At 38.4% G+C, this 16,152-nt stretch overlaps 1 protein-coding gene across 3 annotated transcripts in view; it reads right to left on the bottom strand.

The window, feature by feature from the left end:
- The window catches only part of SCAP (SREBP cleavage activating protein), an 83,796-nt gene that overhangs the window by 28,714 nt on the left and 38,930 nt on the right, over positions 1–16,152 (bottom strand). For all 3 annotated transcript variants that reach the window (XR_011335364.1, XM_069842648.1, XM_069842649.1), the window contains exons 2-7: positions 15,535–15,739; positions 11,373–11,630; positions 8,604–8,781; positions 6,471–6,616; positions 3,685–4,873; positions 2,255–2,522 (exon numbers count right to left, since the gene is read on the bottom strand). Coding sequence is in view for 2 of the 3 variants with exons in the window: in XM_069842648.1 (XP_069698749.1) it covers positions 2,255–2,522; positions 3,685–4,873; positions 6,471–6,616; positions 8,604–8,781; positions 11,373–11,630; positions 15,535–15,695 (2,200 nt within the window). In the remaining variant the exon portion in view is untranslated. The remainder of the gene's footprint in view (positions 1–2,254; positions 2,523–3,684; positions 4,874–6,470; positions 6,617–8,603; positions 8,782–11,372; positions 11,631–15,534; positions 15,740–16,152) is intronic.

Here is a 16,152-nt window from a genome sequence, read left to right as displayed (position 1 = left end):
AAGCCATGAGGCCTTCTCTTCCACACTGCCAGAAGTGAAATACAGTGAAACCTCTCATTTACGGACACTGAAGGGACGTAATAATCTGTTCGCATCTGGAAGGTGTCCTTTATTGGGAGGGAGGCTCCCCAATCTAACTGTAAATTTATAATATGTATTATGTATCCTTTCATGCTTTAAATGTACTGTAGTTTAATTCTAAATACAGTATACTTTGAACTACAGTAGATAAGACCGAAAAAGGAAAATACAGTACTGTGTCATTCAATTTCATTCTAGGTCTACAGTTATGCAGTACTGTAATTTACAGTTTTCAACTTAACCTTTACGTTCAAGTGCCATGTCTCTCGAAACAGAACAACTGATTGAAGTGAAGAGAATAATCCTACTAACCCTATTATGTGTCTAATAAAATTTCACGATCGCGGAAATCTTGGATCATCAGACAGGTTAAATTTTACGATTCTGTTATCCACCCGCTTCCAGCTAACAAGGGGTAGCTGGCTGGGATAGTGGTAGCCTACGAGAAAATTATTGTCTTCTTTCATGTTAAGAAATTTCTGAACACTTCTCAAAACTAAATTTTCAATTTTTGTAACACATTAGGTCTTGAAATACCGCAGTCAGGAGGTAAAGCAAGCTTTAGGACTGTGAAACAGCTGTCCGTGTCCGTGTCTGAGAGTGTCCGTAAACGAGAGTTAAATTTATCATTATTTCTATATTATTTCAGTTGGGGCAAAAAAATCTGTCCGTATTTAAGGAGTGTCCGTATCTTGGGGGTGTCCGTAAGGAGAGGTTTCACTGTACATAATGAAACAATGACAAAAATAGTAAAGCCATACTTAAAAAAAAAAAAATTCCACAAAAGAATTAAAGCGTCTTGTATATTACCAATCGCTACTAGTGACATCATATGAATAAAAATACTACGTCATAACATGAAGCAGCTGATTATCTAGGTTATTATGCTTCTTCAACCGTAATGTATTTTTTTAGTAGGTTATTTTACGACTCTTTATCAACATCTTAGGTTATTTAGCATCCGAATGAAATGAAGGTGATAATGCTGGTTAAATGAGTCCAGGGTCCAGCATCTAAAGTTACCCAGCATTTTCTCATATTGGGTTGAGGGAAAACCCCGCAAAAAACCTCAACCAGGTAACTTGCACTGATCGGGAATCAAACCTGGGCCACCTGGTTTTGCGACCAAATGCACTAGCCATTACTCCACAGGTGTGGACATCGTAATGTATTTTAAGGTAGGTTATAAAACAAAAATGCGTAGAATCTTTGAATTTCATAACCTTCAGAAGTGGATAAATAATACATTTTTTAATATTAAACATTTAAGTTAAATATTTATTTAGTTAAATATTAAATATTTAAGTTAAACAGAGAGGATTCGATCTGACATCGGGATGGGAATCCGGTGTGGCTTAGTGAACAGAGCACATCAGCACGTAGAGCTGAAAATCTGGGTTCAAATCCCGGTGCCAGAGAGAATTCTTCTCCGTTCCATTCATCTTTCATCATATAATATAGAAGAGTTAAATAAATTGGGCAAATTTTTAATGATTGTGAAGATGAAATGGGAAGAGAAAGTTAAAAGTAATGGTGTATTAAATTGATCTTGTAGTGTGTATGTGTGTGTTTTTTTTTGTTTTGTTTTTGTTTATTGTTTTTAGTCGTGAGACTTGGCATAGGTGATTAAAATTGTAAAGTAAATCAGATCTGGGGCAATACAGAATTGTAACAGGTTTGTCTTACAGATATATGATAGATGAATAAATATGTCGTATCATATCGTAACCTTCAATATTATTTATTTCAGTTTACTTCTTTAATAAAGAAAAATGTACTTCCTTATTATTGATATAGTACAAACTGTCACATATTCTTAAAACAAAATGTGATTTACCTAAATGTACGTATATTTCTGTCGATATTTAATGACAATTTTGTAATAAAAATTAACTGTCCTTACATCTTTATAGCTTCACAAGATTTGTTCTAAAATCCTTATGCGGCTAAAAGCATGAAGGGATGGGAGGGGAGGCCAGGAGAGGCCAGCGAGCTTGAAGGGGCAGATTCGAGCGAACTGGATAGATCTGCTGCTTCAAAGCAGACTTCAGTTCTTGTTACACTCGACAAACTTGAACCGAACATAGCGCTTGAAATACACGACACTATTACAAACATATTGTGAAAGGTGTTTTAAGGTGTGTGTAGAACATCCTAAAGTACTTTATCATACCAGAGAAGTCCAGAGGATCCAATGCCGCAGCCAGCGCCTGCCACTGGAAATGCTGTGCTGCCTTCTCATTTGGATTCCTCAGGGCGTGGGCCAGCTCTGACGACACTGTATGTGACAGACGGATGGGTGGCAGGATGCTGATGTAGCGTCCAGCAAGTGAAATGTTGTACAGCGACAGAATCGCTGGCCAATGGTAGTGTGACAGTCTTCTCCAGGGATCAAATGCTCCGTGTTTCAGTCTTGCTATTGCGTCATTTCCCTCTCCAGTCTACAAAAAATAAATACATAAAAATAATAATACACCAATGAGTGCAACTGGAAGCATTTAAACCAGTGGCTGACACGTACACATCTCTCACAGGTGGCTTGTGCTGCAAAGAGCAGCAAGTATACATCTGGATGAGTGATATATCTTACTGTACAAGCCAGTGACGTACTTCACAATATGAGTACAGGATTGTTAATTCCAAATATTTTTAATAGTTGAGACGTTAGAGAGATTGATATGGCAAGCAAAATCGAGAAATCGAGAAACAGTAATCTTTCTGCTAACTGCGATTCTGGACACTAGTATTGCAGTCCTGTAGGAATACCCACAATTCTGCTGACAAATTTGTATTATTTATTTATCGAAACAATAACAGCTCCCTGTATTAACACATTGCCACAAAAACGGAGCATATTGTACACTGGGCTGCAAAAGAAATGCTGATACGAGAGCTTTAGCAAACATGGCGAGATGGAAAGCTAGTTTCCTGAGATTAGTTTTTTAAAAACATGTAAATACGACTTTTATAATATTAATTAATAAATTACATAAAATTAACAAATTCTCTCCTACATAACAGATTTTATTAAACTTTGTACAGGAGTTACAGGTAGCTCATATTTTTTGTGTACAAACTCTGATTACATCATCTATATGCTACCTGTAGGCCTAATTGTTGTACAAAGTTTTATAAAAATATATTATATAGGAAAGAAGTTATTAATTTTGTCTAAATGCACAAATAGAAAGGAGCAGTTCCTCTTATAGAAGCATAATCTGACTTTGTACATAAAAAATATATGCTACCTGTAACTTCTGTACAATGTTTCATAAAAATCTGTTAGACAGGAGAGCTGTTAATTTCATCTAAATGCACCCGCTATAAAGGAGTTGTGTAAACAATTCAGTTTCACATGGTTAAAAAAATTTGAACAGACGCTAGAATTTCATGTTTTTCGATCACATGACACTGTAGTGAACATGCCAAAAAACAGACTTTGACAACTTTGAGTGGTTGTTTTTCATAGCAAGTACTGGTCGCAAGATATTGCTGTCTCACTTCTGTGCTGAAGGTTTACTTTATCTGCACAGATATACCTTTCTGACTCTAAATCATTAAGAATGAATGTGACATCTTAAAGTGACGACATGCATTACTCACTTCAGCTCTGTCGTAAGTCCTCAGCTTCTTCAGGTTGGCGGCAGATGTGGGAGCAACTGTCCTGGTTTGCTCAGTAGCGATGGACTGCAACACTTTGAGGTCGTCACTGTCGAACACTGGCAGGTGCCGATCGTAGTACTGTCGCACTGTGTCGCTGTTATCAACAAGATCAGCGTCTCTCTCTGAGGTCATTTGCAGGACGTGCTCTAGCACGCCAGAACGGTACATTATCACAGCTATCCACACTATCATACAGATCATGAACGCCCGTTGGAATATCCGTGTGCTCGCCCAGAAATGAACCACACGCAAGCGCTTGGGAACTTTTGCTGTCGCTGGAGGAGTGTTTGGTGGTGCCACAATGTTCGTAGGGTAACTCGAAGACGTTAGTCCATTCAGTCTAGGGTGAGACTTGGACCTCACAATACTACGGGGTTGAGGCTTGGGTGACAGCCCCACCAGGCTGGGGCTGGGAGAAGGACGGAACTGGCGCAAAGGAATTCTAGTGGACGCGGAGACAGGAGAGGTGTCGTAGGGGATTCGATGGTGCTGTGGGTCTGAGGACAGCTCCATTCGCCTGATGTCTATAGCAAGAACCGTAGAAAAGAAAAACATCTGGAGGAAGTAATCTGATAGAAGGCCGACAACAGCGAAAATGCAGAATTCCTGAATGGCTGGAACAAACGTAAACAGACCTACGGTCAGGATAGTGACCTCGATAAGCAGGTTCTTCGTTATGCTCCAGCCCTCACGACTCAAACCCTGTGCCACACGGATCTTAACGTCTAGATGTGTGGGCGTCGACACTACCGATTTGGTCAGCACAAGAATGTTCTCGAGTCCTACAATCACCACCAGGTAGGGGAAGATCTCCTTGCCGGTGAGGTTGAGTGTGAGGCCGAAGAAGAAGCAGAGCCCCACAGACATGGAGAGAGAAGCGAGCACGGTCACCACAGCACTCAGCGCCATGCCGAACTTGGACTTGACCAGCTCCATCTTGCGCACCGAGAAGTATACGTAGAGGAAGAGGATGAAGTACGTGGCTGTAAGTGGCACCAGCTCGCGCAGGTTGAACTGGCCAGGGAAGTAGATGTGGTCCACATACGTTGTGTTCGAGGTGTCGTCTTCACCTTGTGGCTGGTGGAGGGGGTAGAGGCTCTCCAGCTTCTGCCTCAGGCCGTGCACAAAACTGTCCAGACACAAATGTACACTTCTGCATCACAATCATGAAGTAAAAAGCTGCATAAATACAGTAAAACTCTTAATTTAAATATAGCTTAATTCAAATTAATAGACAGCTGAACCTCTATACAACGAACTGGCTGGTGACACACTGAAGGGACTGGCCTAGGCACAAGTGGGATTGTCTGCTCAAAACCAGAGTACACAGCGAACCTTAGTGTAGTCAGCCAGTGTGGGTTTGGGAATGCACCTAGCTTGAGGGTCAGCACAATAGATCTTGAAAGGTCGCAGTGCTGGATCATAGTGTCTCTTTCCCGCAATTCCATTCCATTCTGTACAATGAAAACTGATCTAACAATAAACTCAGCTGCAACGATATATTTGATCGGTCCTGACATTTTCTCTATATTTTCAATCTACTTTATCCATCATTATGATGGTCAATTTTTGGAGGCGGAAAAAAACCGACGTAACGATAAAACATGTATATATATATTTTTTTTATTTAGTTAATTTTCATGTTCAATATTTCACTTTTCACTCGATATCACCCTCTTAAAGATGTTTTCTGTTATTTTGTCTACTCTCTTAAATAGAAGACAGTTTCGTAAGTGGTAAAATTAATCCTGACTATAAGTATTTAAAATGTTTAAAAACTGTGGCAGCACAAGACATTGACACTGCAACCTTGAAGTGTCAAAAACAACTTTCTGAGACATTGATGAAAAACACACTGCGAAATGCATGTTGAGTTACCTACAACACAGTCTTTTGGCGCAAGAGTCAATTATAGTTGAGCTACGACAAAGACAATTTAGTAAGATATTCTCATATGAATGTCCCCCCCTTAGACTGAATAAAATGAAATTTGAAAAAATGGCACTTAGCACATTTAGAATGTTAGGTCTTCAATTACTGAATAAGAAAAAAAGAAAATGAATTTATATGTCAAGTAGGGTAATCAAATAATGAGTAAATGTTATTTCATAATATGTAATGTTGTTTTGTACTTCTATTAAATTCTCTTTCAGAACATAAATATGGATAAAATTTCATAACCCCTCAACACAACGATCATTCTTATAAGTGACATTCATGGTTGTTAACCAGCACACCAAATCTTTAACACTGCCTTACACGGATATTTCAACATAATTTTACAGTCCCAGTTGCTACCAACAGAATGAATTAAACACCATAAAATTGCTAAAAATGGACACGCCCTTCCCCCCCCCCTTACCCTTCATTCCTCTTCTTTAAAACTTCATTATAGCACAGTAACAGCAAAATTAAACTAAAGTGTGACATTAACTAATATTATCTGACAATTTTGTGTGAGTAGAAAACTTGTTATAAACCAAAACAGTTGTTATACGCCTATAAGAGATTGATGATTTTGGAAATTTCGTATGGCAAATTCCGATTGTTTAGTAACTGTGGAGTTTTTTCAAACTGTTTACTGGATATTTGAAGTTTAATTCAAATTTAATTTTTTGGTCCCAGATACTTCGAAATGAACAGTTTTTACTGTAGCTCAAAACACATACAACTTTGTTGTCGCAGACATTTTTCAGGGAGCCAGGATGCCTCAACACACACAGTACCTGGAGTCATGTTCCTGCAGAATGAGTGTGATGGCGTACTGCAGCACTCGCTGCCGCGTGCGGAGTGGGTAGCGCTTGATGCCTGTGTCCTTCATGTGCATGCCGAACAGGATCTCTGCCAGACTGATCTTGCCTTTCTGGAGATTCTGCAACATCGATATGGCACACAATTCACTCAGTTGTTCAAGGAAAAGTGTATCTTTTATACTTCATATTCAGTGGGTTCCTAACTCAATACGATCAGTGACATGTTTGCACCAAAGAGAAAACATAAGTTTTATGATATATTTCTTTGTTATTCTGATTATCCGACATTTATCTTATCTGTCCCCTTCCACCTGAAGTTTAGGTCGAATAATCGAGACCGTACTGTATTTTGAACTTGTAGTAATTTCATAATTATTACATCAATAAACCAATGACACCGGTAATAGTAAAGGAAATAAGCATAACATGTAATATGAAATATGATATGTAAACAAATACAAAAAGAGAATTACAGTTAATTACAAAACGAAAAAGCAAATAACAACATACATTACATTATAACATTTATTTTTTTTAGTTGGTTATTTAACGACGCTGTATCAACTACGAGGTTATTTAGCGTCATTGAGATTGGTGATAGCGAGATTGGTGATAGCGAGATGAGGCCGAAGATTCGCCATAGATTACCTGGAATTCACCTTATGGTTGGGGAAAACCTCGGAAAAAAAAACCCAACCAGGTAATCAGCCCAAGTGGGGATCGAACCCGCGCCCGAACGCAACTTCAGACCGGAAGGCAAGTGCCTTAACCGACTGAGCCATGCCGGTGGCTCTTTAGCATTTGTACTTTAAACTCAAAATGTATACCTGAAAGAGTAGGTGATCAAGTATAATACTTTTTAATTACTCTAGGCAGATGTATTATGGGAAGATAATATTAAAATGGACTTGAGGGAGGTGGGATATGGTGATAGAGACTGGATTAATGTTGCTCAGGATAGGGACCAATGGCGGGGTTATGTGAGGGCGGCAATGAACCTCCGGGTTCCTTAAAAGCAAGCAAGTAAGTAAGGCAGATGTATTATTATTTCATTAAAAAATAATTTTTAAGAAGATAGGATGTTACTTTTAACAAAAAAGTACTTTCACGCTGCATGTTGTTGCTCTTGACAATATCCAACTTTTAATAAACAACTGGATGCTCAATGTGATCCACCTTCTATGCCTCAGAGCTGTCCACAAACAAAGAGAGTGAAACAGACTGAACATTCGTTAAACCGAACACAGCAGTCCACAAGATGGAGGAGCATAGCTACTGTGGCCTAAAAACATCCTCAAATTATAAGTATCGCTAGTGGCCTTGTGTGCATACTCTGCTCCAATGTTCTGAATTAGAGTTCTTGGAAAAAAGATAGAAAGAAAGAAAGAAAGAAAGAAAGAAAGAAAGAAAGAAAGAAAGAAAGGAAGAAAGAAAGAGAGAGAGAGAGAGAAAGACAGAAAGAAAGAAAGAAAGAAAGGAAGGAAGAAAGAGAGAGAGAGAAAGAAAGACAGAAAAAGAGAGAGAAAGAAAGAAAGACAGAAAGAAAGAAAGAAAGGAAGAAAGAAAGAAAGGAAAAAAGAAAGAAAGAGAGAGAGAGAAAGAAAGAAAGAAAGACAGAAAGAAAGAAAGACAGAAAGAGAGAGAGAAAGAAAGACAGAAAGAAAGAAAGAAAGAAAGGAAGAAAGAAAGAGAGAGAGAAAGAAAGACAGAAAGAAAGAAAGAAAGAAAGACAGAAAGAAAGAAAGAAAGGCAGAAAGAAAGAAAGAGAGAGAGAAAGACAGAAAGAAAGAAAGAAAGAAAGAGAGAGAAAGAAAGAAAGGAAGAAAGAAAGAAAGAGAGAGAGAGAGAAAGAAAGAAAGACAGAAAGAAAGAAAGAAAGAAAGAAAGAAAGAGAGAGAGAGAGAAAGAAAGAAAGACAGAAAGAAAGAAAGAAAGAAAGAAAGAAAGAAAGAAAGAAAGAAAGGAAGAAAGAAAGAGAGAGAGAGAAAGAAAGACAGAAAGAAAGAAAGAAAGAAAGAAAGAAAGAAAGAAAGAAAGAAAAAAAGAAAGAAAGAAAGAGAGAGAGAGAGTTACTTGCCACCACACCTTCGTATTAAACCTACAAACCTGGTAAGTAAAGATGGTGCCTAGCAAGTTAGAGTCCTCTTGAAATCGACCTCGATTCTGCTGCCAGAGGTTAGCAGGAGACAATGTGAGGCAATTGTACTCTGGCAGCGCCATCTTCTTGTCAGACCTGACTTTCGCTGACTCAACGTGCAGACACACATGACTTAGAGTTTTTGTACTGTCAACAAGAGAAATACAATTTTAAACTCAACAAACAATGAAACTTCGTCATACAGGCAATTTTCTCTTTATTATTCGCATTCTTGTATATGTGTGTGAAAACACAATGGTCTGGAGTCACAGCAAACTCTCGATTATACACAGGTGGATTATCCTTTTTGTGGATCAACTGCGATTTTTATGTGCTACAAACGTTTGGTCACTAGGTGTTGAGTGACGGTGCTATTGTTAGGGAAACCTGAGGAAACGAGTGAAGGCGACGAAAATGACAATGTCCCTCTAAATCTGGAAAAGCTGATCAGCCTTGCATCTGCACTTCAGTGGGCAGAAGGCTTAATGGACTACCTGGAGCAACAAGAAGATGCATCCCTTTCTGATACGTTGGTACTGTGGAAAATTCATAGTACAATATGTTGTTGTTGTTGTTGTTTTCTAATGCCAGGCGTTTGACAATAAAGTCATTTGACCTCTTGCACTCCAATATTTTTCAAAGATATTATCGTGACCAGCCACTGAAGCACAGGTTTTGAGGTGTTCCGAATCTATTTCTTGGTTTGAGTTGCACAATGGGCAGTTAGGGGACTGATATATTCCAATTCCATGCAGGTGTTTGGCCAAACAATCATGGCCTGTTGCCAATCTAAATGCAGCTACAGACGAATTTTCGTGGTAAATCGGGAATTAACTGTGGATTTTGATGCAGGGAGTTCCAATATGTAAAAAAGAAGCTACAACACTGAGGCGTAAGTCAATTCAAGATTATTTTACATCAAATAATGTTAAATGATTGTATGAAGACAAACTTGTAAGTACAGAATTTATTTTGACACTTACTGAGCAGTGTAGCATTCATTATGTAAATTAAAATAATTTACGTCCATTGTACATTTGTATTTTAATGATTAAATAATTCAATTTTCTTCTTGAACATTCTTATCACCTGAGTTGAGTATTATCTCGGTTTTATACTTCCAATTACCACGGATAATGGAAAGTCTACTGTATGTCATTTCTATGAACACAGTGTAACTGCCATCTACGGTAAACTGAGTTCAGTGTGACCGTATGATTCCATTTTCTTACTGGAGTGAACTGGTTTATTTAAAATGGAGTGTGATTAAAAAAGGTCAAGGCATGCACATAACAATGGCCTTTTGCTCCAATTCCAGAGTGATAGTAAATTCCACAACCTTCTTTACAAAATCAAGACACCTGTATCTAGAGGGATCATGGTTTTCAAAGAGATAGTATCTTCGAACCTCTACAGTTTCGCACACTATTTACTTTTCACCTGAAAGGTAGTCGCAGGGTCATCAAAATGGGGGAAATTATGTGAGTTACTTACTTAACGCGACCTTTTTTATAATTATTTTAAACAGTTGTATAATATTACATAGACTTTCAATTCCATACAACAAATATTTTCAGGGAAAAGCCTATCAGCCTAGCTACTAGCCTTCAGAGAAGGCCCAGCAAAAACAAGTGGGAGAAACCAGGATTCGACATAACCACTTGGACGGAAAGTAGAAGGCAGTGTTTAGCATTTTAATGGTTTATTTATACTGGGTGATTCACAAAGATCGTAACAAAATGGTATCTGAAATAGAGGTGCATAAGAAACAGATGTGTTACTGAATTCCTCACTGCCGAACAAATTGCACCCATTGACATCCACGATGCTTGCTGAAAGTGTACAGAGACCATACAGTGGATGTGAGCACAGTGAGGTGGTAGGAAGTGTGTTTCAACAGTGGCGAAAATGACAGTCTTTTGCATTAGGCAGGATGTGATTCTTCTGGATGCCGTGGAGCCTGGAGAAACTGTCAAAACTGAATGCTGCAAGAAGACGCTGGCTAAGTTGAAAGCCAGAATTTCCAGAATCAGGCCAGAGGAAGAAAGCCATTTGCTTGCAATAAGATAACACAAGGCCCTATACCAGTTTCAAAAACTGCAAAATTTGACTGGACTGTCCTACCACATTCTCCGTTCAGTCCGAATTTAGACTTTCATCTCTTTGGGCCTATGAAATATGGACTACTTGAGAAACATTTTCCAGACAAGGATGCTATCATCGCAGCTGTAAGAAAATGGCTTGCCTCTGATGGTTCAGATTTTTACGAGCGCGGCATTCAGGCTCTTATTCATTGCTGCCAAAAATGCGTAACTATGTGGAAAAATAACTATATCTAGCTGAAATCTTACTCTATTTAACTGCGTTATCGTGCTCTCTGTATCTGTTGTAATTTATATGAAAATAAATAGGAGGGATTACTTTTGGAACGATCCTTGTACTTACTATGGCCGCGTTGAGTTGTTTGTTGTGCTGATGTCCATCTACTAGTTCATCGTGAGTAACTATGAATTTATCTAGGATCACTGTAATTGTTGATAGCGAGATGAGCAATGTCTGTCATGGTATTACCTCGCATTCACCTTACAACTGGGGTAAATCTCGGAAAAATTGAACCAGATAATGAGCTCAAGGAGAAGTTGAATCCATGCTCGACCACAGTCTCAGATCTCACATCCGCATGTTCACAGCAACAAAATTAATATTAAAAACCTGGTTGAAAGATGAATGCTACACACCTGTTCTCCAGCTGGAAGTTACGGATCGCCTCAAGCAGCTCAAACACTTCTGCCAGCGGGGCACGAAAAGCATCAGTGAGCACTAGGTCCTCCGTCCACGGTGACACTGAGGTCTTCATTACAACCTGCTGCACGTAGCACATGGGTGGTCCAGTCAGCCAGCGAGGCAGCTCAGAGCCATTACCTTGCAGCAGCGATGAGTTGCCAGATACTTGTTGTGGCACACTTCCCGGGAGCGGGAGATTCAGCAGTGGGTAACTGTTGACACATTGTGACAGCACGAAACATGTACACTTATCTTTCTTACCTTATGACTGATAGTTACATAGGGTGATTCAGCAAAGTATATAAAAACTGAACAGGAAATAGGGGCTGATCTACAGAACATTTTGGTTAGGAAACTTGAGATCTGCGAAGCCAGATTAAGAAAGTATGATCTTAAACAACCTATCACTATTGCTTACTGCTTCATGTATTACCTACACATTTATTTACATTTTAATACAACAAATATTAGAACAATGGAATCAGTCTTGTGGAGGAATGGGAATACCAGTTCAAGGTGGCACAATACATTCATTAATATTTGCAGATGATCAAGTGGTAATGGCTCAATCTCGTGAGGATGTGAAATATATGATGAGAAAACTCCTGGATTCATTTGAAGCAGGTGGATTGCACGTAAATATGAAAAAAACTGAATATCTTGTAGTAGGTGGAAATGGAAGAGACATCTCCTTACACCAAGGAACTATTAGAGCTGTTCAAAAATTTAAATATTTGGGGTCATATATTGATGATTTAGGGAGTTGTAACTCCGAAATAGATAGTAGATTGGTGCAAGCAAGAAAAGCCATAAGGATGCTGAATGGAGTACTGTGGAGCAGGACGATATTGAATGACACCAAGAAGAGGATTTTGACGGCGGTTGTGGAAAGTATAATGACATATGGCGCAGAGGGGTGGACATTGGTAGAAAATAAAAAATCTAAGATTTTGGCAGTGGAAATGGATGGAATACGACGTGGTGCCAGAGTTTCCAGATTAGAAAGAAGGAGAAATGAAGAAGTGAGACGGATGATAGATATGGAGGAGACAGTGATGGACAGAATTGAGAGACAAACTCTTCAATGGTATGGACATGTCAGAAGAATGGAGGAAAGTAGGTGGCCTAAAACTCTTTTGGAATGGTCACCTAATGGTAGAAGGAAGCGGGGTAGGCCAAGAACAACCTGGAGAGGACAGGTTCATAGATTGATGAGTGACAGGTCCCTGGAAGGAGATGAATGGCTTGACCGGGAAGATTGGCGAATGGGAATACAGAGTAACCGCTAAATAGTGGAGAAACCCTCAAAAGTAAAAAGTAAGTAAATTATTTTCATATCATTTACAAATCTGAGTAAACAACATAATGTGCATACTGTGATTGTGTTCGAACCTTGCTTGACGAAGTGTTTCCTAACAGGTGAATCAGTCACGCAGGTTTAATTGCCAACTCCAGACTTAACTCCTCTGGATTTCTTTTTATGGGAATTTGTTAAGGATCGTATGTTTGCAGATAAACCTCGCACCATCCCAGAATTGATGGAAAGGACTGTGCCCACAATACAGATGGTTACTTCTGAAATTATTTCAAGAGTGCAAGAAAGATGGTCTGTTGCTTGCATTTGTATATACTTTGGGGCGGCATAGTGGCAGTTTTATTCATCTCTACATAGAAAAGTGGAGACTTCTGGCGGAAAAACATGTAACCAAATCGAGTATACGGCACCAGGAAATGTTCTCGCTAGCAGAGATGTACAACACAATCAAAAGCCGTACAAATTAGGCAATTTCTCGAGTGACAAGTTACTTATTAAAGACTCTGCATTCTTCTCTAATGAGAAATGAAAAGGATAATCACAGTTAAACATGGAATAACGACAACTAAACATTCACTAATTTGTATTACAGGAAAGTACAGTAGAACACCGATTATCCGTCACTCTATTAACTGATTGGCGGATTATCCGACTGCTTTTTTCTAGCTCTTTCTTTTTTTTTTTTTGCTACAAAAAAACTGAAGCATTATAGGTTATATTAATAGACCTACGTATTTTTTCCTACAGAGGGTTAGCCTTTACCATTACACAGTATGTATTAGGGATGCTTTTGCAGCCAGCAACAGGAACAGTTACTTGTGAGAGGGGATGTTTTTTCCCCAACTTGTAAAATAGTCACAATGACACTCAGGAGGAAATTAAACACACAATAAATATGGGAAATGCCTGTTATTATTATTCGGTTGAGAAACTTTTATCATCCAGTCTGTTGTCGAAAATTGTGAAAGTTAGAATTTATAAAACAGTTATATTACCAGTTGTTCTTTATGGTTGTGAAACTTGGACTCTCACTTTGAGAGAGGAACAGAGATTAAGGGTGTTTGAGAATAAGGTGCTTAGGAAAATATTTGGGGCTGAGAGGGATGAAGTTACAAGAGAATGGAGAAAGTTACACAACGCAGAACTGCACGCATTGTATTCTTCACCTGACATAATTAGGAACATTAAATCCAGACGTTTGAGATGGGCAGGGCATGTAGCACGTATGGGCGAATCCAGAAATGCATATAGAGTGTTAGTTGGGAGGCCGGAGGGAAAAAGACCTTTAGGGGGGCCGAGACGTATATGGGAAGATAATATTAAAATGGATTTGAGGGAGGTGGGATATGATGATAGAGAATGGATTAATCTTGCTCAGGATAGGGACCAATGGCGGGCTTATGTGAGGGCAGCAATGAACCTCCGGGTTCCTTAAGGGGAATTGGACGTTATCACATGCAAAGTAATGATAAACATAGCCTATCTTCAAGCAGTCATAGATGTAATACTATTTATCACAGCTATTTCATTTTTTTATTGATATATGTATACACTTTAAACTTTAAAATGAAAAAAGAATGGTTAATCTAGTGTAAATCTTACCCTTAAATTAATTTTTGAATTTAAACATATGTTTTATATAAATTCACTACATACCTGTGATTAGGTTCACTCTATTCACTTATCATAGCACACATTGAATTAAAAGTTTGGCCACGTACTGCTAACAGATACTAAAACATACCCTACTAAAATTATTAAAATATCTGTAATATTATGGGCATAGGGCTTATACTAATCTTCAATTTTTTTTAAATTTATTGACGGTGATGATTACTATAAGCCCTATGCCCATAATATTACAGATATATGAATAATTTTAGTAGGGTATGTTTTACTATCTATTAGCAGTAAGTGGTCAAATTTTCAATTCAATATGTGCTATAATAAGTGAATAGAGTGTACCTAATCACAGACATGTAGTGAATTAAAAAAAAAATTGTGCCTAATTAAAAAAAAATTAATTTAAGGATACAGATTTACTCTAGAGTCACCATTCTTTTTCATTTTAAAGCTTAATATGTATACACACATAGCTAACAAAAATGAAAGACCACTGATAAATAGTAGACTATTATATTTATGACTGCTAGAAGATAGGCTATTTTTACCATTATTTTGCATGCGATAATGACCAACTCCCCTTAAAAGCCAGTAAGTAAGTAAGTAAGTAAGTAAAATAGTCACTATTTCCTTTCAAAAAAATTATCTCAAAAACTTCCACACAACTGCAAACCCGTGCACTATTCAGTCCTTGTCCTGTTCGAGTGGCCGTACTGTATAACTTGTACACAGAATGTCTTCCACAGGTGTCAAAAGAAAACATGTTGTACTAATTACCGAAAAAAAAAAATTGCAAATAACTGAGAGGTTTGGGGAAGGAGACACTTTGACTAATATCACATCAGATAGGAGACTGGCATTACAACTACACGATTTAATAAAAATAACAAGAATAACGTGTATAAAATATGTAAATCTACAACACGAGATATCTACGACTATGCCTATGTTTTCACAGACAACCATCACAAGGAGTTCCCTGTAGTGGATCAGAAGTTCACTAATTTAAGTCCAGCCTAAGAGCTGTATTATGCTCTCAATTTATGAAAATATTTTATGGTATGGATTATCCAATTTTTTCACTTAACCGTTCACTCCACCCCCTTCATTACCACGGATAATAGAGGTTCTATTGTAATGACAAAAAGAGAAGAAAGAAAGAAAGAAAATGTGTTTACCAGCAGAGAAGAATAATGGCAATGGCAAAGGTGATGACTGGAAGTGGATGGCTGGAGCAGAACAGGCCGTGCGTATAGTACACCTGGCCCACGCGTTCTGGCAGTGTTCGGGTGGTATCTCGGCCACCACCTGTATTGCTCGACCCTCGCGGAGAAGCCATGGACCACGAGCATTCACTGCAGTGGCTATCTCACATCCATGTTCCTGCAAAAACAGGCAAAGCACAACTACAGTGCCTCCGTTGCACACATAGCAGAAGGGCTTGTATTACAACATAATCACACCTGACATGAGGAGGTTGCAAACGGGAATATATTAATGTGACATGTGATAAGGCGAAGGGTACGAAAAGCAGATTTCAACACACCTAGGTCGTAAGTATAGAAAGTCAGCCACACCATCAACTAACAGGAGCTTTGTAGAAATTCGTAAATGAAAATATTATATAATGGTTTATCATATTATAATATTAGACATTTAAGACACCTTACCCTATTACCTCCAAAACTACCGGCTAAAACAGCTTGAAGTAATCAGACTACAGGCTGGAGCAAGAGGTACCGCTACTGTCTTCATGAAAGATATGTTAAGAGGCTTGCAATACCTACATCTATTAT

The sequence above is a fragment of the Periplaneta americana genome, chromosome 12 (assembly GCF_040183065.1).
Source record: "Periplaneta americana isolate PAMFEO1 chromosome 12, P.americana_PAMFEO1_priV1, whole genome shotgun sequence".
Lineage (NCBI taxonomy): Eukaryota > Metazoa > Arthropoda > Insecta > Blattodea > Blattidae > Periplaneta > Periplaneta americana.
The sequence above is the reverse complement of the archived record's forward strand: the minus strand, read 5'-3'. Positions and strand labels throughout refer to the sequence as shown.